The sequence below is a fragment of the Mus caroli genome, unplaced genomic scaffold, assembly GCF_978045245.1.
Source record: "Mus caroli unplaced genomic scaffold, Mus_caroli_1 scaffold_2, whole genome shotgun sequence".
Classification (NCBI taxonomy): domain Eukaryota; kingdom Metazoa; phylum Chordata; class Mammalia; order Rodentia; family Muridae; genus Mus; species Mus caroli.
In genome coordinates, this window is record NW_028227257.1 from 14,516,085 (window position 1) to 14,541,659 (window position 25,575).

Consider the following 25,575-nt stretch of genomic DNA (forward strand, 5'->3'; position numbering starts at 1 on the left):
AAGCACCAGATAGGACGTTTATAATTGTCGTGAAGCTGCAGAGAACATGCAGTGACATACTTATCCACATTCTTATAGCCTGAGGCCGTGTGTGGCTTGTGTATGATCTGGCTCCTGATATTTCAGCCCTGTTTGCCAAGAACACTTGAACTCTGATTCCACTTCTAATAACTACTCCTAGTCGCTTCCCAAGGCAGGGCTATCTACCGATCATTAATAATCTAAAAATGACTTTGTGTTTGTCACTTTCTATTGTGTCCTGACTGGTTGCCCACATTTTACACTAAAGCAGATGTTTCGTGTAGCAGAAGGATTCTGTGATACAGTAGGGAAGCTTGGGCAGTCTTAGTCTGCATGTGCTTCTGGTAAGAACAGCTAGCATTCATTTAAACATCTGGCTACTGTATGGCTATGCCCACAAATCAAAGAGTAATGATGAACCTTAAAATAGAGGACCAGAATAGCCATAGCTGAGGCCGAGAGCTCTCTTAACCTGGAATTTGAGACCAGCCTAAATAACCTAACAAGTCTCTTGTCTCAAAAAAAAAAAAAAAAAAAAAAAAAAAAGGATTTTTAGAAGCAAAATAGCATTTAAATTGCTTTTGTTGTAGCTGTGAGGACGAAGGGAAATTGAGGCTTTCTCACAGGCCATTCACACTGGTAAATGCCTAGTATGTACAGTGGTAATGAAAGGCAAGCCTCACCAGAACATGGGGCCTGCTCTTGGAAGGCTTAGAGTTCAGTAAAATAGTTGAATTTTTTAATATTTCCTAAACTCTGATGAATCCTAGAGACACAGCCTTCAAGACAGCTTTCTGTTGATAGGGAATCTATGTAAACAGATACCACCATTTGCTGCCTAAGGAGAGGCTGTGTTCCCAGAACATTTTGCTGGGAAAGTTTTTGTTGTTTTATAAACAACATAAAGTGTACTTACATCCAGACAGCTGTTCTGTGATACAGAACACTATTAGGCGTGTGGTCCAGTGTCGAGTAAAATGTTGTGCACTGTTTGGCTGTTACCTCAGGACAGTTTGCTAAATGAAGCAATGGTATGTGTAGGAACACATCCCTCCCAACATAGTTCTGTGTAGTATGTTTCTGGTGTAGAATCAAACTGACATCTTTGTCTCTGTAGAACTTGCAGTCTACTAGAGAAGATACCTAAATGGACGGATGAGTGGATACAGCTCAGTGGTAGAGCCCTCACTTTAACATGCATGATGTTTTTGAGAATGACCCTAGTACCTGTTAAAAATTAAAACCTTGACATTTAGAAGCAGAAAGAAATGTTTGCCCCTCCTTATGAGGTGTGGTTTCACTGTGTAGCTGGTCTGTACTACAGCAGTGTGTACTAGGCTAGCCACAGAGTCATGACAGCCCTTGCACCTTAGCCTCTGAGTGCTAAAGTTTCAGATGTGTGCTGCCATACCTGGCAAAACTTTTTTTTTTTAAGATTTATTCTTATTTATATTAGTACACTGTAGATGTCCTCAGACATACTAGAAGAGGGCATCGGATCCCATTACAGATGGTTGTGAGCCGCCACATGGTTGCTGGGAATTGAACTCGGGACCTCTGGAAGAGTAGTCAGTGCTCTTAACCTCGTGAGCCATCTCTTCAGCCCCTAAAACTTTTACTTTTAAACTAAGAAAATCAGTCAAGCATGGTGGCACACATCTGTAACCTCAGCATTCATGAAGATCATGAACCTAAGCTATGAGACTCTGTCTCAGATATCAAAAAATAAGCTTAAGAGAATCAAGGAGTAGGGGATGTATCTATCTATACTGAAACCTAGAAAAGGAACATGGATCCATTCCTGCTGCACAGAAGGATCAGGACAGATCTAGACTGGTTGTAGGTGAAAGGTTCATGTGGCAAGAAAGTGGTTAACTAAGGAGAAAGTGCAGCAGGGCTAGAGATAAAGGGAGAGTCAAAGGTCATTCAGGCTCTTCCTGGCCTTGGAGGAGATTTTTTAAATTGAATTTAAACACTATGAGAAAGTATTTAAAAGGCTTTTACTACAGAAATGTTCCCTCAGGAGCCACCTTTGTAGACAAAGACGTGGTAATTGCAGAAAGGACACTCTAAAAAACTTCTTGCTCAAGTTTGGAAGCAAGGTCTGGAGTTAGTATTCATTGGTACCAGTGAAGGTAAAATGGGCAGAAAAACACCAGTTTTCTGAAGGAAACAAATGTCATATAGGCATATAATTGGGAGTGTGAATGATGACAGCCAGCTTTCTGGCTTGAGTGACTGTCCGCTGTGTCATTTACTGAGGTGGAAAGCTAGGGGAGGAGCCTGTTTGTTGGGGCACATCAAAACTTTAGGGCAGGTTTTATGGAGAAGGTAATCCTGAAAGTGGGTCAGACATAGACATTGTACAAATAGAAGCCAGGTCAGGGTGAGTCACAGACATGGAAAGTTTAGCAGGGAGAAAGCAGTTACTAGGGAACTTTGAGGAATGCTCAGAAATGACGTGGGCTTTCCTGTGAGGGTTGAGTACACGTGGATTCATCTAAGAAATAGAGAAAGCACATGAGCAAATGCATGGAGATAAGTATTTGTGAATTAAGTCAAAAAAGCAACTTAGGTTAAACCAGGAAATTAGGAAATAGTGATAAAGGCTCCTGTTGGGAACAGGAACACTGTGTGTTCGTTCAGATGCTGACTCCTGCCCAGAGATCTGGTTGCATGGTTCAGACCCTGGCATTGTCATCATGATTATTGGGTCATCTCCTGTCTCAATGATATGTAAAACTTCTTTTCCATTACCTCTGATTAATTGGTTAATAAAGAGCTGATTCAGCCTAGAGCTGGACAAGAGAGAATGGAATGGGACTTATGGTCCCAGTCAGGGGGACCCAAAAGAGAGGAGAGGAGGAGGAAGAGAAGGACCAGGGGGATGGGCCATGAGGACACATGGAGTAGAGCAAGCCAGAACAAGACTCAGATTGCAGGGAAAGGACCACGTGGCTAGGAAGTAGGCAGCCATAGAGGGTTACAAGAGATGAGTATCTGGTCAGCATAGTACCTACAGCTTGTCAGTAGATAGGTCTCTCTGTCATTTATTCAGAAGCAAAAATGGGATAGAGTGGGTGTAAAAGGCCCTGTTGTTACTGGGAGCAAAAGGGGTGAGGAGAAGCCCCTAAAATTTACAGGACCAAATTTGTTAGGCTGCCTGGGGCTCCTGGAGAGCCAAGGGATGGTGGGTAACTGGTAGAGATGGGCGTTTAGTATGTATTGAAATAATTGAAATCAAGATTGGTTTTGGGTTTTTGGTTTTGGTTTTGGGGAAATTCTTTTCATGTCAGTACAGAAACAGGCTTACATAGGAGTGATGCATTTGAAGGGACTACAGAGGAAAGATCCATGTGACTTTAGTGGAGATGGGGAAGAAGAGTCAAAGCTAACTTAAGGACTTAACCATTGGCAACTGGAAGAAGTGGAAGTGCAGATGATCGGCTAGGTTAGACTGGGACCGTTGTCATTTAAGTCTGTCTGAAGTCAGTGTCCGGTGAGTGAATTGCCTCAAGAAAGGTATTGAAGTGGAGCTACATAAGCACATTGCTGACTTCAAACACTTAACATGAAACTCAAAACCTTGTACAAAATGGAACTTCCGAATTCCATGGAACTCCTTGTATTCGATTGGGAGAATCAGCTACCAGTAGCAGTACACGAGCTGGCTATTTCAGAATTGTTAACTTTACCAACCAGATTTTGCTTATTTTTTCCCCTTGATTTGAACATCCTGCTAGGAATTTTAAGTGGTTTTTTTTTATACTGTAAAAATTCTTTCATTGATTCCTTTGTATGAGATTGTATCTGAGCAGGATATCAACAGATGGGGTGACTGGCCTTAAAATTCTAGCTCTTAGTGTCGAAGTGTTGTATTGGAGAGGAAAGACTTGAAGGGTGGCACTTTCTCCCATAAAGAGCTGAACAGTTTTCCTTTATGAACCTTGGCCCTTACTGAGCCCTAGTAGTTCTGACCCATAAAGCCTTCTTTATATACTGGTAATAGAGTAAAATAGACTTTAGGGGAAAGTGCTTTCCCTTCGAAAACCTGTTGTAACGGAGGAGATAACTCAGCTTGTTTAAGAAGCTGAGTTATGCCTAAAGCCTGATAACTACTCATACTCCAGCTTTTGTTCATGCATATTGAGGTTCTAGAACCTAGGCCTAACAAGATGGGTGATTTCCTAAAATTTGTAGTTAGGTTCTCACTGTTTGAATGCTGTACCTTAGAGAAAAATAGTTGGAGGGAGGTGGCATTCTCTTATACAGAGCTGAAGGGTTGGCTGCCCAGTTTCTTTCTCTTAGTATGTTTTTGCTAACTCCCACAGGGATCCCTATAGCTTTGGAGATAGTCGCGATACAAGGCGTGATCGCTCTCCAATTCGAGGAAGTCCAAGGAGAGAACCCAGGGATGGCAGAAATGGCCGGGATGCCCGTGATAGCAGAGACATTCGAGATCCTCGGGAGTTGCGGGACCGCAGAGACAGCAGGGACATTCGGGATCACAGAGACAGCAGAAGTATACGTGAAGCCCGGGACCTGAGGGATTTTCGGGACTTTCGTGATCTAAGAGACTCTAGAGATTTTCGAGACCATCGAGACCCTGTGTATGACAGATACAGAGATATACGAGATTCCAGAGACCCTCTGTACAGGTACGTACGTGGATGCACTTTCTGAGAACTCTACATGAGTGACCTTATATTTCCTGTTCTTATCAAGTCGTACTCAATACGTTTGCTGAATGTATGAATAACTGATGTATTGTACTTATTTAAAGCATATAGAGGGGCTAGAGAGATGGCTCAGCAGTTAAGAGCACTGACTGCTCTTCCAGAGGTCCTGAGTTCAGTTCCCAGCAACCACGTGGTGGCTCACAACCATTTGTAATGGGATCTGATGCCCTCTTCTGGTGTGTCTGAAGAGAGCTACAGTATATTCACATATAATAAATAAACAAATATTTAAAAAAAAAAAGGCATCTGGAACTGGGCATCAGTAGCATACACCTTTATTCCCAGCACTTGGGAGGCAGAGGTGGGCACATCTCTTGAGTTAGAAAACAACCAGGGCTACACAGAAAATCCCTGTCTCAGAAAATCAAATAAGCATCTGGATCTAACTGTGTTGTGAAAGACGCTGCTGTACAAATGAAAGCACAAGTGGAGCATGAATTCGGTTGGCCATGCAAGAACACAAAGATATGCGGGTAGGCAGGAAATGCATGAAAGATGGTCCATATCATAAGTCATCAGGCAGATGCCAATGAAAGCCACTTGAGAACCCATTTCACACCTGGTGACTTTCAGGAAAGATACAGGAAATATTTATTAGCAAGATAAGTACAGTTTCTTAGACTTGGATGGTTAGACGGTTCATGTCCATGTGGTAGTACATACCTGTAATCCTAGCACAGGGAGATGAGGCAAGAAGTCTCGTTTAAACCACTGTGAAAAATGGCTCAGGAGTTCCTCAAAAGTTCAAAAATGTAGGCTTCTAAGAAGACTATGTGGCCAGTCAGGTATCTACTGCACAGACAGGAGGACCAAAGTGCTAATCTCCAGTACCTACAAACATACCAAGCATGGTGCATGCATCTGTAGCCTCAGCACTGAGGCGGTACAGACAAGTGGATCCCTGCAGTTCTTGGCCAACCATCTTTGACAAACAGATGAGCTCCAGGTTCAATGAGAGACTCTCTTATCTTTCTCAATAAGAATAACATTAAGAGAGATCAAAGGGACTGGAGAGATGGCTCGGTGGTTAAGAGCACTGACTGCTCTTCCAGAGGTCCTGAGTTCAATTCCCAGCAACCACATGGTGGCTCACAACCATCTGTAATGGGATTTGATGCCCTCTTCTACTATGTCTGAAGACAGTGACAGTGTACTTATATTCATAAAATAAATAAATATATTTTTAAAAAGTGGTCAAGGAAGGTACAGGACTCCACCCTTTGGTCTCTATACACTCATACACAGTGTTATACACCACATACACACATACATACACTAAACACCACATACACAGTGTTAAAGAGTTGAGGAGGATTCAGATAGTCATGTGTGACTGTGTATAGCAGCACTAGCCATATAAACGACAAGGAACGGAACCCAGATACCCATCAGCAAATGATAGGAAGGTTGTTCAGTCATGTTTATGAAATGCTGATAGATGTTAAGACAGAGGTGAACACTGAAAACATTGTGCTATGTAAATTAAGCCACACACACACAAAAGCACAACAGCTACCATGTAATTCCACTTATTTGACATCCTTGGAATAGACAAATCCATAAAGTTAAGAAATACATGTTGGGGCTGGAGAGATGGCTCAGTGGTTAAGAGCACTGACTGCTCTTCCAGAAGTGTCCTGAGTTCAAATCCCAGCAACCACGTGGTGGCTCACAACTATCTGCAATGGGGTCTGATGTCCTCTATGGGTGTGCCTGAAGACAGCTACAGTGTACTTGCATATAATAATAAATAAATCTTTAAAAAAAAAAAAAGAAATACATGTTGTCAGGGGCTGGGGAAAGCAGGCAAATGATGTAGACTTCTGTTTGAGGTTATCTAACAATTGGAAATGGGTAGTGGTGACAGCTACATGGCACTGGGGTTACAGTGCAGGTGAGGGTGCACTTAGATGGTTTAAAGTAGTGGTGATACACACCTGTGATCGCAGCACAGAGAAATGAGGCACAAGAACAGGAGTTCAAAGGCAGCCTTAGCTAAAGAGCAAGCTCAAGGCCACAGGAAACCCTGCCTAAAAAAAGACTATAATGACAAGTTATTGATACATATTCTACAGCAGGTTTTTAAAGCATAGGGAAGAGAGATGGAGAAGGTATAAAGGTATAAAGTCCAACAACTGTTTTCCATTTGCCCAAGTGCTGTCTGTATACCATCTCTCTTCACCTCAAGTCCTCGTCGTTTTGTGAGGTGAGTTAACTCAGTCACAGCCCCAGAGACCGTGAACATGTCCTGTGTATAACCCTGCATGGTAGTTCTTATGACTGCCTGGAGGGACTTGAGTTTTGAAGCATTCTCTCCATCTTATTTTTGCCACATAGGGCCGAGTTGTAACGTGAGAAATTGTCCTTGACTTTTCAGGAGAGAAGGCTCATACGACCGGTATCTGAGGGTGGATGACTATTGCCGGAGGAAGGATGACTCGTACTTTGACCGGTACAGAGACAGCTTTGATGGACGGGGCCCTCCTGGCCCAGAGAGTCAATCTCGAGCAAAAGGTGAAGTCGCAGCAGTGTGTTCCCATTACTGGAGGGGGGAGTCACCAAAGATTTGTGGACACCAGCACCTCTACACAAAGGGCTCAGTGACTCAGCCAGGCAGTCCACAGGTGTTAATGTTGATGTTTAAATGCAAATTAGCATTATGTAGTTTAATCATCCTACAGGAAATGAGAAGTTGTAATGTGGAGAAATGAGGAGAAGGTTGCAGGTGAAGGGGCTGGGACTTCCTTGCCTTGTCACTTGTTTTGCAGGTAACTGACCACACATACAGGGTGGGGTTTCATGTGTCTTTGTCATTCTTACCTAACAGCTTCTCCCTTAGCTAAAGGTAAGACGATCTGCAAAGAGTGTCAAGCCGTTTTGTACTGGCCAAGTAGAGATGGGGGAGACTCATCTACTCTTGCCCATTTAACTAATACTGGGAATTGGGAAATTTGATTTGTTTGTTTGTTTCAAAGAAAATCCAGACAAATTTACATTGGAAACATTATAGAACTGGAAAGAACGACAGAGTCCAGTGTTGGAGAGATAGACAGCTGCTGATTTGGGGAAAGTCTGCTATAATCCAGGCCTGGCTCCACCTCCCTGGCATCTTGTCCAACTTTTTCTTTTTTTCTAAACAGGAGTAGACCTTGCTGATTGGAGGTCACAGTGTTAAACTAGGCAGACCTTGAACTCTGCAGTCCTCTGGCCTCAGTCTTCCAAGTGCTGGAATTGTACAGACATGAGTCACCACACTGGGTGATCCACCTTTTTAAAACATAAATAACTAACTTCCTTTCTTGGTCAGTTTAGTAGTAGAATTATATAAAGTATTACAGTGGCTGTGGCCTGTCACCCAAGGTTTTATCTTGATGGATTTAAGATAGTAGAAAAAAGTAAAATATGGTTAAGAATGAGAGACCTGGGGATTAATTCAGAATGTCTGACTGCATTATGGAAGGACAGCCCTTACGTTTCCCCTGCTGGTGTATTGCAGAGCGTTTGAAACGTGAGGAACGACGTAGAGAGGAGCTTTATCGTCGGTATTTTGAGGAGATCCAGCGACGCTTTGATGCTGAGAGGCCTGTGGATTGCTCAGTTATTGTGGTCAACAAACAGACTAAGTAAGAAGCCCGTGCTTGTTTCTCCTCGGTATGGAAAAGGGGTCAGTGCTTAGCAGCTCCAGAGGCTCACCGACTTGGCTGCCCCACTGTTACCTGAGCTTAAGCTAGAGCTCTTCCACTCAGTGACAGGAAACCCAACATAAAGGTTCAAACATGGCCTCCTCTAAAGTCCAGCTGTGCGCAAGACATGCCCCCTGTCAGTGTCTCGGTGCTGCCTTCCTTGCTTCTGCCCTCTTCCTGACCATGTTTTCTACTTGAAGAGTCAGAGTTACAGTGACTTCTTAGCTTAGCAAACCTACTAAAGACAAGGCTTCTCTTTTCTGATACTGTGTGTGTGTGTGTGTGTGTGTATACATGCACATAAGTGTATGGGTGCTGCAAAAGCCAAATGACAGCATAGGCTCTCCTCCTTCCTTATTCCTTTGAAAAAGGACTTCTTAGCCAGGCACTGGTTATGTACTTCCTTAATCTCAGCACTCAGGAGGCAGAGACAGGCAGATCTCTTTGAGTTCAAGGACGGCCTGATCTATAGAGTGAGCTCCGGGACAGCCAGGGCTTCAGAGAAACGCTGTCTCAAAAACTCAAAAAAGAAAAAAGAAAGGGCCGCTTTCCAAACCTAGAAAGAACTACTGGTACTCTGCTAGGTTATCAGCCATAAAGCACCAACAGTTCTCCTGTCTGTCTGTGGGATTACAGACGCGCTTGATCCTCGCTCTGCAGCCGTCCTCCCAGGGTGTGACCAGACATCTTAGAGTTTTCCTGAGACTAAGCTAGCTCACTGTAACTCCCAATGCTAATGTTGTCACTGTGGACTGGGGCCCGGGATACTGTGATTTACTAGGGCCGGGTTATATACCATAGACTTAGAGATGAGATTAGCCTTGCAGAATCATGTGAACTGAGAATAAGAATGGAAGTGTATTCTAGTCAAGAAAAGGAATAGATCTCCCCCCTCCCCCCACTTCCACAAGGGGCAGCCTTGAATCCTGGAGGAATTCAGAAAGTTTGGCCCTACAGAAGTGTTAGGTGACCTCATTAACCAGGTCAGAGTCCTAACACCTCTCTGTTCCACTCTGTTAAGCTTTCACAATTGTCTTGAGCTGTGTTCTCCTTCTGCTGTAGTTAGTAAATCTGTATATTTTCTAGCCCTGTACAGTTACAGAAGCTCATTTCAAAGGAGCAGTGGCTAGGTAGGAAATCTGTTAAGACACCAGCCAGCAGGTGAGAGTTCACAAGTGCCAAATACATAGTCATCATTTTCTAAGCATCTACCCCATATTGCCTACTGGGTGCTTTACATAAACGATTTATAGTCTTCACTGTAGTTCTATGTGGGTCACTTAGCGAGGGGTAGGGGTCTGTGCATGTGTGCATGGGACTGTAGTAGTAACAAGCAAATACTTTAGCCATTGCTGCTTATGGGGCCTCCTAGACTAGTGAGGAAGGGGACAGAACTATAGAGATAATGAGTCCTGTGAGGGGAAGGACCAGAGGGTTAATTTAAATTGGAGGCAAAATCAAATGACAGGAACTAAGTCACGTTCCTGTGTTACTGGCTCCAAGTTTGGTAAGAATTAAAGGACCTACTCGTAGCTTCCCTTCTGTCTTAGTCAGGGTTTCATTGCTGTGAAGAGACACCATGACCTTAGCAACTTTCATAAAGGCAAACATTTCATTGGGGCTGGCTTATAGTTTCAGAGGTTCAATCCATTGTCATCATGGCGGGAAGCATGGCAGCATCCAGGCAGACTTGGTGCTGAATGCAGCAGGAGGAGATTGTGCTACACACTGGGTGGAGCTTGAGCATAGGAGACCTCAAAGCCCACTTCCACACTTCCTCTAACAAAGCCACACCTCCAAAGAGTGCCACTTCCCATGGGCCAGACATGCAAAGCATCACAACAGCTTTACAAGTAAATGCTGGAATTGGAATCCAGGCTCACATTTCTACCATCCAAGCACACTGTGTTCCCATACTGCCTCCCTGAGAATTGAAGAGTACAGCAGGCCCTAGAAAGCAGTTGTAGACTAGAGAATCAGAAGAGAGGTACCAGCCAGTAGTGCTGACACCTATAGTCTCAGCACTGTAGAGCAAGGGTAGGATTACTTCACATTCAGGGGGATCCTGTCTTGTTTCAGAATCCCAGGACTGCTCCACTGCATATATAGTATGTGTAGCCAGTGTAAATAAAGCCCTGCTGATGGAGGAGAAAGAAGTTGAGACTTTGACCTTCCAGGTAGAAACTGCCCAATCAATGTCATTGATCATTAATCAAACAAATTCATCAGATGCTCTGAACAAAGTCAGATATGAAAGGTTAACAGATCCTGGTAAACTAGACCCTAGGGAGGAGCTGCACATTAGTGCCATCGCCGTCGTTAGGGACCTTGGCTTTACTTCAAATCTAGGACCAGAGTTTTCATGCAGGCCCTTATGATTGCCCAGTAGGTGTTGGTTTTTATTCAATCATCAAACATGATATTGATGAACAACATGACCATTAAGCCTAGACTGTTGACATATAGGACTGTCAGGGGACCTATGGGTCACAGGACAAAGGTTCTACTGCCTCAGAATGAATCTAATGCTTAGAGGAAAGACAAATAAGGTTGTGAAGAAACAGCTTCAGTTTTTGGCTTATCCCATTACAGTCTTCATGAAGAAAGAAGTGTGAGCATCGGCAATGATGAGGCTAAGGATAAGGAAGAGGGGGAAGAAGAAAGACAGTCTGCTAGAGCCCAGAACGCACACTGCTAGTTCATTGAAAGAGGCAGAAGAGGAGGAGGGTGATGAGGAGAAGAGGAGGACTGTGGAGAGGCACAGTGGGGAATGGAGTCTGACCATCCAAGCAGAGAGGCAGGCAGATCTACATTTGAGGCCAGTCTGGTCTACAGAGCGAGTTCCAGAAAAAACCTGACTCAAAAATACCCAAAACAGAGAAGAGTTTGATTAAAAACAAAGCCTATTTTGGGGGGCAGAAGTCCTGGTGGTGTCAGAGTAATCTTCTCCTTAGGCCCTTCACCAGCAGTTGGGAAGAGCACTGGCCACAGAGCCGCAAGGTCGCCCCTCATTAGCACACCTGTGAAATGGTACATCAAAGCAAAATTTGGAAAGCTATCAGAAAGAGTTTGGACAAAAAACATGCTTAGAACTTCTTGTTCATTAAACTGGCAGAAGAACTGGAGAGCAAACACAACAGTTAAGAACACTCACTGACGCTTGGTTGGGAGGCAAAGGCAGTCGAATTTCTGAGGTCGAGGACAGCCAGGGCTACACAGAGAATTCCTGTGTTGTCTCAAAAAAACAAAACAAAACAACCACTAGCTGACTGCTCTTCCAGAGGAGCTGCAGTCATTTCTCAGCACCACATGGAGGCTGACAGCCTTCTCTAACTTCAGTCCTAGAGGATCCAGTGCCCTCTTCTGGCCTCCTGGGACACAAGGGGGTTCAAGGTACACAGATAGACAAGGCATATAAATAGAAACCTTTTAAATGTAGTAAATAAACTGGTAGAGGGTAAAGAGAGCTACAAAAAGTTTTATGAGCAGTTTTGAAAACCTGTAAGTCAGAGTGGATGAAGACTATCCAAGTCAGATGTCTTCACTTTTTCTGACACTACTTCTGGGGATAAGATGGTTTCTTCTAAAGACCAGAGTGAAGAAAACTAGAAACACATCTGTGTTCTCCCTGGGAGCCCTCTGTGGATCGTCATCAAGGAGAGGCTCAGAGTGACCTGTGTGACTGAGCTCACTGATGGACCAGCATTGTGTCCATAGCTGAAGAATTTGGAGGGGAAGATGTGTTAGGTACCAAAGACTGCTTGGAACAGGAAGAGAAGACCAGGTTTGAAAACTTAGTAAAATTATAAAAGATCTCTTAGGGAAAAGGTCAAAGGTGGTGTGTCAGCTCTCTTGGTGACATCATGCTGCTGTCATGAGCACATATGGGTAGATAGCAAATAATGGAAAAAAAACATAAAGGCTCAACACCTGAGAGACAACTCAGCCTTAGGAGTTAGAAAATGGCAGAAGACCCCCATGGAGAGCTACCTGACTAGTCCATTATGGAGAGAGACCTTAAGGCATGAAGCAGGCAGAGGCTGAGGCAAGGCAGGTCTGGAGAACCTGGCTACTTAGTGTTTGGAGCTGTGCCCCTATCCTGTGACTTCAGTGGAAGCTCCCTAGAGCAGTCTAGAAGGTCCTAGAGGATGCTCAGGCTGCCTGTTGTTGGGTGTGAGTCCACTGCTGACAGTACCAGCACTGTTGTGGCAAGTGCCCTTTGGAGTGACTACACATCACACATGGAAGCAGCAGACAGGCTTTGCCAGAAGTCACACTGACACACATGCTCGGTGCCCTTCACTCCCTCTGAGGTCGTTTTTTCTGAGTGGGAGTTGGGCAGTGCTAAACATCTGGATGGCATGTGGCTGACGATGAAGCTGCAGCTTCTTCCTTTTAAGTGAGACTGGTGACTCTGGCCTCGATGTGAAGCCAGTGATGCTTTTTCGAGTGTCACTTCATCCTGTAACCGTTAAATAGTCTAATGACTAATAGTTAAATAGTCTGGTGACAGCTTGTTAAGCTAAGCTCAGCAGGAAGCACTCTCCTCAGGGCTTGCTTTACAGAGTACAGGGAACAAAGTGCTGATCTTCCCAAGGTCTGACCCGGCTGGCTGCAAGCAACCCTGCGAGCGAGGCTTCTGAAACACCGTGTCCAGTCAGAATCAGCTTTAACAGACAATGAGGTGGGGAGGAGGCATGCGGCTCAAGTTCTGCTCTAGTGGCTACTTCCTGCATGCCCATAGCACTAGTTAAAATTATTCTAGAAACTCAAAGGTAGTACTAGGTAGGCTAAAGTCTGAGTTCTGAGGAGGACAGCTGGCTAAGGTTCAGAAGTTCACAGCTTGAGCTGTGGCGAGGAAGTGCTCACCTGGGTCCTGTTTTTTCTCGTAGAGATTATGCTGAGTCTGTGGGGAGGAAGGTGCGAGACCTAGGCATGGTCGTGGACCTGATCTTCCTCAACACAGAGGTGTCCCTCTCACAAGCTCTGGAGGATGTCAGCAGGGGAGGCTCTCCCTTCGCCATTGTCATCACCCAGCAGCACCAGATTCACCGTTCCTGCACAGTCAACATCATGTTCGGAACACCACAAGGTACAGAGGTAGTCCAAATTCCCAGAGGTAGTCACCAGCACAGATTCTGTGCCCTGCCCATGAGAAGTGGGTTTTGAGAAATGGCTGACGTTTCAGTTCCACTGTGGCAGCCCCTTCCTTTGCTATGGAAAAGACTTTGATCTTTTCCTTGGTGTTTTCTGACACTGTTGTAGACCTGCTGGCCGACTGTCAACAGCCAGCTATTGTGGGGAGGTGAGCTGATTAGTAGTGGTCATATAAGTTCTCATGTGTTAGTTCTCCCACTGTGTCCCATCTCAGACCACCAGCGGGACATCACTGAAGGAACTCTTGGAAAGCCTGGCTCTCAGTGAGGTCTGGCTTAGGCATCTGCTACCTGACAGGGGTGAGACTCTCACAAACAAGCTGCTGTCTGTCAGTGTGCTAGAGTAGTTAAACTGACAGGAGAGGCTCTGGTTCACTAGAGGAAGGCTCTTGGAGTGCTTTGAGCCCAAGCACTGAGACTCTGCCATCGGTGCCCTGACTGTGGCTCTTAAGCCTAACTTCCCCTTTTCCACCTGCCTATGATCTCCGTTGACCTGGCGCTCACACCCATAGTCACAGGCTTGGTAGAATTGTCCTTAGCTTGTATCTAGATATTTATGTAAGGTTCCAAGAAGTGTCCTCAGTGCCCGTAAGACTGCTGCCCCACTAAGAAGAGGTGGTTATTTAGGGTTACAGTTTAATCTTAGTCCATGACCTTTGAACTGATGAATTAAAAAGCTGTAGTGGCTCTGCCCTGAGCACAGCAGGGAGCCAGGCTTCACACAAGACTCTCCAGTCTCCTGCTGCCGTGTGGAGGCTGCCCAGCTGCTCCCCAAGTGGCCTATTCGACACTGTGGGAGGCTGTTGTGTTCCTTTGGTTTTTACCACAGGTCTGTGATCCACTGAAGAAATAGCTCTGTAGGAAGAAGGTGTGTCCCACACTGAAGAGCGAGCGATGCTCTGTCCCTCAGCCCACCCCACTCTAGGTTCAAGACTTGTTAGCACTGCAGTGCTTCTCTGCTTTGAGGTTGAGAAAGGCTTGGCAAAGCACAGCAGTGGGCACTTGGATCTGTCATGGGAGAAAATGACTGGTGTCATTCCCTCCTGTAGAGCATCGCAACATGCCCCAGGCAGATGCCATGGTGCTGGTGGCCAGAAATTATGAGCGCTACAAGAATGACTGTCGAGAAAAGGAACGTGAGGAGATTGCCCGACAGGCAGCCAAAATGGCTAATGACGCCATCCTCCAGGAAAGAGATCGTGGGGGCCCTGAAGAGGGAGGTCGTGGAGGGCACCCTCCAGCTATCCAGAGCCTCATCAACCTCCTGGCAGACAACAGATACCTCACTGCCGAGGAGACGGACAAGATCATCAACTACCTGCGAGAGCGGAAGGAGCGGCTCCTGAGGAGCAGCGCCGACTCTCTGCCTGGTGAGCTACGTGGCAGGGCCGAGGTGAAGTTCTCACTCTGCATTTCTCTCATCCCGTGCTCTGTTGGGAGGGTGGCATGCCCAGGGTTCTCTGGGGTGGGCAAGGGAAGTGAGCCATCCTTTGGCTTCTCCCACAATCCATGCACGCTGATGATGCTGTAATGATGATCTCCATTCTCTGCTGAGCTCTGCTCCCTAGAGTTGGGCTGCTGGGGCTTAATCTATCTAGTATTGTTGGCGTCCTGGGAGCCATAATGGATGCCCCTTGTTTATTTGTTTTGTTTTGTTTTGTTTGTTTTAAGCAATTCTGTTGGGCATTGGGCTGCTCTCTGTGAAGCAACGGCCCCTTTGGAATGTGATGTTACTGTCTTGTACTGTATGATTGTTGTGGTGTGTGATTGCTGTTCTTGTGGCTGCTAGGCCTCCTGCCCTTAGGGGGCACTCTCAACCAGATGCCTCCCTCTTCTGTCTTCCAGGCCCGATTTCCCGCCAGCCACTCGGGGCGGCCTCGGGTTCCTCGCTGAAGTCACAACCAAGTTCACAACCGCTTCAGAGCGGCCAAGTGCTCCCTTCTGCTACACCCACTCCAGCCGCACCCCCCACCTCCCAGCAAGAGCTTCAGGCCAAAATCCTCAGCCTCTTCAATAGTGGCGCAGTTGCGGCCAACAGCAGCTCTGCATCCCCCTCAGTGGCTACCGGAAGCTCTCAGAACCAGAATTTTTCCACAGCAGCAAACAGCCAGCCTCAGCAAAGACCGCAGGCCTCAGGAAATCAGCCTCCAAACATTGTGGGACAGGCAGGGTCTGCTCGGAACATGGGCCCTAGGCCTGGGGCTCCTTCCCAAGGGCTCTTTGGTCAGCCTTCCAGTCACCTGGCACCCGCCAGCACCATGGCTAGCCAGAGGCCTGTATCTTCCACAGGTATTAACTTTGACAATCCAAGTGTACAAAAGGCTCTGGACACCCTGATTCAGAGTGGCCCTGCCCTTTCCCACCTGGTTAGCCAAACTGCAGCACAGGTGGGGCGGCCCCAGGCCCCCATGGGATCTTACCAGAGGCATTACTGAGGTTCTACTGGTCTACTGTTCCTAGCCCCCCCTTCTCCCTGGCCCCTCCCACTTCATCCTAAGTAGAGTTGTTTGGAAGTGTTCGGAACACTTTCCAGGTCAACAGCAAATATCCTAAGTTTCTCTCACCACTCCTTCCTGCGGCTGTTGCTTATCACTTAACAGAATCAGAACTTAGACTGCATTCGGGGCTGGATCTTTTGTTTGGGTAGAAGATAAGTGTTCTGGGATCTGGGCTCAGCTTCTGTCTGGGATCGCTCTGGCACCTGCCTGGCAGATTTGGAGGAACAGGAAGAAGCCAAGCGCAGCTGCCCTATGGGAACACCATTTTTGGAGGCAGTGGTCACAGCCTTAGTTTTCACCTCCACAGCAGCCAGAGCTGCGTCCTGCCTGGCTCCCAGTGAAGCCAGGTGGTCTTGGCAGACAGTGTCATCATTGTTCCATCAGAGAATAGAACTCCAAGGACTCAAGAGTGATTTCTCTGGACTGTCAAAGTGCCATGTGGCCAGAGAAGAGAGGACTCTTGTGACTGCATCAGAGTGGTCCCTTGAAGTTGGTTTGGTTTCGTATTTTTTTATTTTCCTGGAGGGTCTCCAGACAAGTGAGCAGCTCTCTTGGCACTTTGACATGAACTGTGACCCTGGGGCCCACTGCTCTCCACAGCGTTAGCCGCACCTTTCTCTCCGGCTGCACCTCATGCAGTCAGCACTGGGGGCAGCTCCAAGCTCTGGAGCTGGACCTGGGTGGTTCGTGATTTCTTTTGAGCCCCAGGCTTTTGTTTTCATTCAGACTCTTGTTCTGTTTTCTGATGAGCAGGAGACAGGGACCACTTGATGATAGACTGTGGTCGTTGGGTATGTTCTCATACAGAGACAGGGTGATGTCAGAGAAGGGCTCTGGCTGCTGCCCTGAATGGAGCCAGAGGAAGAAGCACCTTTTGCTTTGGGAAAGGCTGCTCATTAGATGTAGTGAGGATCAGGTCAGGGGAGAGTCAGGCCTGGCTGGGCGGCAAGAGTGCTAACTCCAGTCCAGTCCCTGCCAGAGGCTGAGCAAACCAGTTTCAAAAGCTAAGTCCCCAAATGGCAGCAGTTTATGTTCTGATCTGTTTGTGTTATACGGTGGGTCCTCCTCCCCCTTTGGAACTCTTGTGTTGTTGATATAATGAAATAATTACTTTTTAATTAAAATGAAAAAGTCAGACCTGTGCTAATCTTTCTTGGGTGTGTCTGCAGCAGCACCTCTGCTGAGCACTTTCCCCAAGAGCAGAGTCTCTGTGCCCAGCCTAAACTTGCTGTTCTGCCCACCAGTGAGAAGTGTTTATAGGAATGCCTACAGCAGACTCACGCTCTGTGCCTGCTGCTAGAGACGGTGTATTGCAGGTGTCCAAGATATGTTACGGGGAAGGAAGCCACTGTGAGGAGCCTCTCTGGGCCATGGCTGTCATTCCTCTTTTGCCTTCATGCCTGTTGCTGCCCATTGTGCAGGAGTTTGGCATAATCTATAGTCAGAACATGGAGGCCTTGAAGAGCCTTTAATACACTTGGCATGACTGTCCTGACCCTCCTCTCAAGAAGAGAGTTGCTGCCTCCCAGAGGGCACCATGTGACTTGACACCTAGGAAACACCTCCTACCTCAGGCCCAGGGCCCCAAAGCTGCTGTGCTCACTTCTGTAAGCAGAGCAGAGTGTTTCCCACCTAATATCTAACTGGCCAAGTTCCAGCCCAGCCTGGGCTCCAGGAAACCCTGTCTCGAAAAGCCAAAGCTTCATATGCTGACAGTGAAGTGGACTCCCTCCTGAAGTATCTAAACCGTACCCTTCAGGCTGTCAAGGGTGTAATAAAATTATTTTTATTGCATTGTGTGCAGACAGGTATCTAAAAAATTAACACAGTAAAAGCCTTAAAGCATTAAGTGGGAGCATTCAACAGTAAAGGAGAGAACTGACCCTCTCCTTTGCGTATTGGCACAAAGAACACAAGATCAATACCGAGTCGGGATGCGAAGTACCGAAACACTAAAATCAAAGGCAGGCCTAATAATAGTAACAATAAATACTCTTGGTCTGGCTCGCGGCCGCTCCTATTTACAAGGGGTTTGGACTGCATTGCATTGCCCTGCACATAGGTCTGCTGAAACAGAAGCGACACTCTTCTCACTACCAGGCTATTCAAATATTGCACTCAGAGTAGAAGTCACCTGGATGGACATGGAACATCTAGCTACAGTGATTATAGAGGTGACTTGAACGACACAAGGTTCATAACAAATATTGCACATGGAGCACAGAAAACTGGGGGTTTTGTTGTGGGCTGTTTGTTTTCATCAACGGAAACTTTGCTCTTGCCAACCAGAGTCTGGGCCCAGGTCGTGCAACTTTGGTTCCCTAATTGGTGTCGATGCTGCCTCCTCCCCAGCTACCCAGCCCCTCTCTTGCCCCAAAAGGTAAAACCACGGCAAGGGAGGGCAGTCTTGAAGGATGGCGGGCCCTGGGTCCTATACTTCCAACTTGATGGCTACTGCCTGGAAGAGTACCCAGTCCTCATCAAGTCTTGAGAGGGGCTTGAGCCAAGCAACAGGGCAGTGGCCCTCCAGCCCTGCCACTGGCCACACCTGAGCCGTCTTGATGGCACCAGCTGCAGCTCTCTGCCTTGAGCTCAAGGAAAAAGAGGTGGTGAGGTCAGCTAGTGGTCCTGGCCCTGGAGTGAGCATGATGTCTAACTAGGTGCACAGGCCAGGGCCCTGGGGCTGGAGGCACTGTACCCAGTCCCAGAGGGCGCTTAAAGGAGCATGCAGTGCCTGTCCTCTTAGTAACGTGCCCTGGGGCAAGGGAACCAGCCAAACGCCTCTCTAAGGGGCTAAGGGCACCCCCTCACAGGTGGGGCTGGTGGAGCGGAAGCGCCAAGGATGAATTTGGGAAAGCCAAAGGCCGTGAGTCCTACTCGGAAAAGGTCAGAGAAGCGCTAGGAACAACTGGGCCCGTGTAAGACTCTATCCCTACTCCAGGACCTGGTATCTGGAGAGATGGTGGCTAAGGACCTGCTGCTAGGCAGCAAAGCTCAGCCCCAGAACAACCAGGCAGCTGGGTCCCCAGGCAGGACTTGCAGAATGGGGACCAAGAGAGGGAATATCAGAGGCTGCGGGAGGCCTCCTGGTGAGTTGGCCCCAAGGCTGACATTGGCCCCTCGCCTGTCCCAGGAAGGAAACTGGGGAGGGTGTACCCTCCAGCTCCACGAATTCAGTCTTTGGCGAGGAGTCACGGGACAGGGGGAGCAGGCGGCAAGCCAAGAGAGGAGAGACGCCTGCTCCTCCACGAAGGCACCGGGCAGGACTTCCTCGGTGGTCGCGGGCCTCAGTTTCTCCCCCTGGAGGGGCGACCCCTCCCCTCCTGGCCGCCTGGAAGCTCACATCCACTGAAGCCGGCCACCGTCTCACCTTTGTCCGCCAAGAACTGGAGGGAGGAGAGGGAAGCCTAGGCCGTGGACAGGAAAGGGAAAGGAGAGCGCCGGCCTTAAAGCACTTGGCTCTCAGCTCGGGAACGCAGGGAAACCTGACTCCCCGGGCTTCCGCCTTCCTGCGTGCCCGCAGCGGGGAGAGCGCGGCCGTGGCGAGGAGTCCGTTGCGTTTCTAGTTACAGAAATATGGGGACATTAAAAATACACGCGATGTCTCCTGTACACTATGTATAGCGCGACCGAGCGGCACCCGGGCTCGGCGACCAGGGTCCCGGGGGAGCTCGGCGGGGCGTGGGGAGGGACGGGCTCGGGGCTGCCCGGCGCGGGACCACCGTTCCGCTCCTCTCCACGCCTCCTCGCCACCTTTATTGCAACGTCTGCTCCGGCGGGGCGAGGCCGGGCTCAGAAAAGGGGCCCACGGGCCGCCTTGCGGGTCAGCCCGGACGGGCAAGGCCTCCGGGCTGCAGGCAGCGGGAGGGAAAGGGGCCAGGGCACGGGCAACGGGGTCTTATGTAAACGGTGACAGCGGCGGGGAGGCGCGGCGAGGGCTCTGGGGGCCGCGGGCCGGGCGCGCTCGGGCCGGAGTGGCAGGTCCTGGCCTTCAGGAGTAGATGGTGATGACCTCTCGGCCGCCACCGCGGACCAGCATCACCCGGTCCAGTTGCTCAGTGAGGACCTCCAGGAATTCCATGTCTAAGAGCTGGTTAAGGAGACAGCCTGCGACTTCTCTCAGCCTGCGTCCCTGTCCTAGGGTTTTCATCCCAGGCTAGAGGACCCACCTAACGGTGCCGTCCACCTCCCTCTTCCCTTTAACTTAAATCCAGGATACAGTTTTCATCCCCATTGCGGTTGCGGGGAGGCCCGGGCATGTTGAGCAAAACTAGCTTGGCATCCCGAGATTTATTGACGATGACCTCGTTCAGCCGCACAGCTGTGTGCATGCGCCGCACGTTGGACTGGTTCCTGCAGAAAAAAGGAGAGGAAGTGCGGATGTTAGCCCAGGCCAAGAAGAGTTAGGTCGGATCGCCCTCCCAGCCTGAGTCTGGCTGCTCAGCCGGTACTTGCCAGCCTGGGACCTCCCCCAACCCCATAACACTCCAAGCTGGGCAATGGCCAGGGACACCCCTGAGGGTTCCGTGGAGGAGGGACCCTAGAAACTTAGGAAAGACGATGGAGCTGGTGGCACACTTACAAGTTTTCCCACTCCCTTCAGGAAACACAAAGAGAAGCAAAGAGAGAAAGAAAAAGAGAGGGGTCAGGAAAAGAGGCACCCCGCTAAGCCAGCCACCATCTTATCCAGGATAAGCACTGCCCCCCCACCCACCTTCACCTCTTCAACACCTGCACTTGGGAGTGCATCCTGACCTGGAACCATCATGCCCAGCCCTGTAAGTCTCGAACTGGGGAAACCAAAGCAAGTCCTGCCCATGGTCATCAAACTGCCAGATCACGACCTTCCTGCCCAGTTATTCTGCCATATTAAACACCTTTAGGCCCACCCTCCCCCCACCCCCCATGCAGCCCCAGGCCCATACGGCTTCATGCTGAAGAAGTCCTTGATGCCCTCGGAGGAGACGGGACTGGGGCCTTTATTCTTCTCTGCCACTGACTTATCCTTGGTCCAGGTAAGATGCACCTTCTCTGGGTCTGTCTCCCCGTCCCCCTCGGGCTCCTCCCCTGGAGATGGCGAGCTGCTAGGGCAGCTGGGAGCACTCTGGTCATGGATCAGCTGCACCTGAGGTAGGGATGACAGGTCAGCAGGTGACACTTTTGGTGGCCAAAGTTTCTACTACCACTAGTCAGAGCCACCCCAGCCACTCACCTCCTCCTCTGGCTTCTCCTCATTGTCACACGCTGTCTCTTCGGGAACATTGAGGCGGAGCCGGGGGTTGGCTGGATTCTTCCTCCGAATGGAGCCCCGAGACTCATCTGTGATGCTCTGGATCTGGGGAGTGACACAGGTTGGTGCCAGCTCTGCTGGGGGTCACCACCCACGCCCTGCCAAGAGCCATTACTACAGCAGATGCTTATCAAGGTTACACACATGCCTGAGTGGCACTCATTGTAATAAAAACAGTGGAGTGCCTCAGGACCAAACACCTACTGCATGGCTGCCCTGGCCTCTGGTCTCCAGAGCACAGGCCTTCCTGCCATCGGCAACCAGCAGTTTAACACCTGGCACAGCAAGCCTGAGCCTAGCACCATGGTCCCAGGCCACTCTGGCTGGCCCCAGCACACAGCATTTCTTATCACTTCTGCTATCACCCTGGGTGACACCCCTGTCCTTCAAGGGCCCATCACTCGTTTCCCTGAACGCCTCTCGGCCACATTCTGAAAGACAGATTCTCCCCACCTGAGAGACCTGAGAGAACCCGTGGTTCGCCTATGGGACCTGCTACTCATGCCCCAGGAGTTCTGTCCACAGCCCTGGCTGCCATCCCTCACTTCCCCCAGGGACTCCGCTCCCTGGGGTGGATCTTTTTATCCATACTCCAGGGGGCCAGTGATTGAAACTGAAGAGACCTTATCCCCGTGGTGCTCAGCAGTTCCTCTCCTGAGAGCCCTTCACTCAGCCCCTAGGAGGCTCGCCCCTGACTCCTACCCAACATCCATGTCTTTAAATACCCATCTGTTACCCACTCGACGAGTCTGTTACATGAACCCTTGTCTCCCACACTGGCAGCACACACCCCCTGAGAACTTGTCATCCGTACATATTTAGCAGCCACTATTCTTCCTCGGGCCTAGAAGTCTCCTACAGAGGCGAAAGTCTGTTTCCATGCCAAAGTCCCTGTGAGGGGGCTGGAAAAGCGGCAACAGCTCCATGTAGCCCCACAGCAGGGGAGCTGGGCATTAGGAGGTGATGGCAGCTAAGGTGAATACAGCATTCTTGATGGCCAGGCACACGGCAGCCCAGAACCTCCCACACCTGTGCAGGCCCACAGTCTGAAGTAGCTTGTGGCTCTGAGCACCTCATCAGGGGACCCTTACCTCCCGTTCCCGCTCATTCTTCGTGAGGTGCATCTGTTTGAGGATCTGAGATCGTTGCTCCATTACTAATGTCTTCTCGTAGGTGTATGCCGAGATGTCGCTCTCATGCTATGCGCAGGGAAGAAGAGCAGCAGCAGCTGAGAACTAAGGAAGGCCAAGGTGGGGGAGGCAGGAGCCCTCCCTCCCACCAGCCTGCAGCTTCCTGTCACATGGCCTTGCACCAAGGAGGCCAGGGATCAAACCGTGGCCTGGGAGAACAGGCAGCTCGTTCCCTGTGCACCCAACACAGAGGCAAGGGTGTAAATTGTAAAGCGATGAATGTATTGATTAATTAATTAATTACCTGAGCAAATGAAGAAGGAAAAGAAGGGAACAAGAGATGAATGAACACATCCCAGGATGAATGGGGTGATAAGTGAACGGACACAGGGTAGGTTAATGAACACAGCGTGAGGCATAGACACGCTGTGCCCACAGGGAACAGAGCATGCAGCAGCCCGCCTGGGTTTGAATCCTGCCTCTGCCGCTCATTGTGTTGTGCGGTCAGTCACCAGACCTTTCTGGGTCTCAATGTCCTAGCTGGGAATGAAAACATCAACATGTGTATCTCACTGGAGGCCATGAGAGCTCCGACTTGCCAAGTGCGCACAGCAGTTGGTCACAGAGTGAGCACTCTTCAACATGGCGGCTACTCTTGCGGCAGATGGCTGGCTGGCTGACCCCTTGGGTGAGTATGTAAGAGGCTAAGACGAGTTCACAGGGGAAGGCGACCTGTATCATCCACTGACGGCTATGGCTATCCAAGTGGCCCTGATGGGTGCCGTGGCCAAAAGGAAGGAGCCCCAAGCTGGGACCTCAAGAACTTCAGAGGCTCCTAGGGACCTACCATCTCCACCACCTCCACCTCTGCAGTAATGCGTAAGTGGTACAAAAACGTGGTCAGGTCCTTCTTCATCTGGATACTGTTATCGTCCATCTGGGCCACGGTGAAGATCCGCATTTTGCATTTCCTCCAGACCTGCAAGGATCAACGGCAAATCCCGAAAGAAAGGTCCCGTAAGGGAGAGCAGAGGGCTCGGAGGCTGCGCTTGCCTAGAGCCCGGGGGCTTCCCCATGGATGGACCTGCATGGACACTGACCCTTCCCCGCACCACACACATCCACGGGCACCCACCTTGTGGTGTCGCAGCAGGAAGGGCAGCAGCATGAGCATGCCCCCGTCGTGCACAATCCACCACACGTCAATGCTGCCCTCCGAGAAGCGCTCAGGGTTCCCGGGAAACATGGAAACATTCTTGGTGACCAGCAGGGCGAGGTGGCCGGCTGTAGTTTCCCGGACCAGTTCTTGGAAAGACCAAAATAGAACCAGAGGGCAACCGCGACCAGGTCTCCCCATACCCGGGAAAAGCCACAAGGTCTCCAGGCATACAGCGCCCACCACACTCTGTCTGACCCTGACCTTGAACTCCAGTTATCAGAGTACCAGCACAACCTAGACCTTGTCATCTACTAGCTATTTAACTGTTAAAAAGTATTTCAGTCTCTCGCTCCTGGGCTCAGTTTTCCCACCTGTTAAATGGCAATAATGTCCCCTGTTCTTTTTTTTCTCTCTCTCTCCTCTCTCTCTCTCTCTCTCTCTCTCTCTCTCTCTCTCTCTCTCTCTCTCTCTCTCTCTCTCTCTCTCTCTCTCGTGTGTGTGTATGTATGAGGGGTATTTATGTGGGCACACATGTAGATGTGTAGATGTATATGGATGGCAGATGTCAGTCTCCAGCACCCTTGCCTGTTCCTCAGGAGCTGTCCATCTTGTTGGGGGTGTTTGTTTATTGGTTGGTTTGTGACAGGGCTCTAACTGACCTGACTAGATGGACTGGCTGGCAGCTTAGTCCCAGAAAGTCTCTTGTCTCTGCCCTCCAATACTGGGGACCCCTGGATTCCAGGATCAAACTCAGGTCATGCTTTCATGGTAAAGGCTTGAGCCCTCCCCTGCCTATGCCTCCTTTGATTATCAAGAACCCACCATGTGTGACATCACTGAATCCTTCAAAGAATCAGAACTGTTTGGAGTTAGCAGGAGAGCCTCTGGCTGTCTCAAGCATGACTTCCCAGCTGTGTGACCCAGGCAGATAGATTCTCTATGCCTCTGTTTCTGTCTCACACTAACATGGAGATGACAGAGCCTAGTGCTCACAGACATGAGAGCATGAGAGAAAGCCTCAACTTACCTAGTATTCTATAAGCATTGGTTGGACACATCTAGGACAGTTCAGACCCCTGACTACAGTGACTATGAAGCTGTAGCCCTCGCTCTGCCCTGTCCTACCCTGTCTTCCTCCCCGGGGCCTGACACAGAAGCTGGCATGTGGTGTCACCTGTATGTGCTGAGACTCGCACGCATGCACACACACACACACAGTGCTCAGGAAACCCTCAGAAGCAAAGCATCCCAGAGCCAGCCCTTCATCCCTGAGCCCTCTGTATCAGTACCGATGAAGTTCCTCCATGTCTGATGATCCTCCTTCTGCCTCCAGTTGCGAGGCCAGCCCACCAGCACGGTATTGTGTTGCAATCCCCCGAGGCCCCCAGACTGGATCAGGTGGGACACACCATCACGCAGGTTGGAGGAGATCACTACCTGGCAGAAGCCCTTCACCTTCTCAGCCTCCATCAGGCGCCTGATAGACTGTGAGGAGGGTATATGTGTATAAGGGCCAGCCTCAGACACCCTGGGCTGGGGCTGGGGCTGGGGCTCACAGACTCCCTCCTATCTTTTCACCCATCCATCCCTCTCTCTGTCCCTCTCTGCACCCATCCCATATTCCTGAACCTCAGCTCTGATCTTATCCAACTCTAGGACCCAACCCGGCACCCGGCATCTGTGGTCCCTGTCCCTGCTCCTCACAGATAAGCCATGCCTCCGCCTCCTCCGCCTCCGCCGCTGCTCTAACTTACCCTTTGCTTGGCACACTCTCCACTGCCACCCCACCCACATGCTCCTGACCCCATCATCCATTAAAACCCACCTCCCTTCACTCAGAGGCCACCCTCTCCAGACAGCACCCTCCTTCGAGAACACAGTAAAGCCAAGATGTTCTGC

The 25,575-nt window shown here is 49.3% G+C and overlaps 2 protein-coding genes across 5 annotated transcripts in view; one reads left to right on the forward strand and one right to left on the reverse strand.

Annotated features, from left to right (window-relative positions):
• Ncoa5 (nuclear receptor coactivator 5) overlaps positions 1–17,891 on the forward strand; it is a 35,173-nt gene extending 17,282 nt beyond the window's left edge. For 2 of the 3 annotated variants that reach the window (XM_021180231.2, XM_021180240.3), the window contains exons 3-8: positions 4,353–4,679; positions 7,138–7,274; positions 8,257–8,383; positions 13,336–13,535; positions 14,649–14,969; positions 15,445–17,891. In XM_021180231.2, coding sequence (XP_021035890.1) covers positions 4,353–4,679; positions 7,138–7,274; positions 8,257–8,383; positions 13,336–13,535; positions 14,649–14,969; positions 15,445–16,034 — 1,702 coding nt within the window. In that variant the 3' untranslated portion in view covers positions 16,035–17,891. Of the gene's footprint in view, positions 1–4,352; positions 4,680–7,137; positions 7,275–8,256; positions 8,384–13,335; positions 13,536–14,648; positions 14,993–15,444 lie in introns of all 3 variants that reach the window. The other variant, XM_029470914.2, reaches the window with a different exon arrangement.
• Slc12a5 (solute carrier family 12 member 5) overlaps positions 17,889–25,575 on the reverse strand; it is a 38,474-nt gene continuing 30,787 nt past the window's right edge. Inside the window, exons 18-26 of one of the 2 annotated variants that reach the window (XM_021180201.3) lie at positions 24,966–25,161; positions 23,653–23,822; positions 23,365–23,496; positions 22,479–22,586; positions 21,310–21,432; positions 21,023–21,222; positions 20,680–20,694; positions 20,317–20,450; positions 17,889–20,180 (exon numbers count right to left, since the gene is read on the reverse strand). In XM_021180201.3, coding sequence (XP_021035860.1) covers positions 20,089–20,180; positions 20,317–20,450; positions 20,680–20,694; positions 21,023–21,222; positions 21,310–21,432; positions 22,479–22,586; positions 23,365–23,496; positions 23,653–23,822; positions 24,966–25,161 — 1,170 coding nt within the window. In that variant the 3' untranslated portion in view covers positions 17,889–20,088. The remainder of the gene's footprint in view (positions 20,181–20,316; positions 20,451–20,679; positions 20,695–21,022; positions 21,223–21,309; positions 21,433–22,478; positions 22,587–23,364; positions 23,497–23,652; positions 23,823–24,965; positions 25,162–25,575) is intronic. The other variant, XM_021180217.3, reaches the window with a different exon arrangement.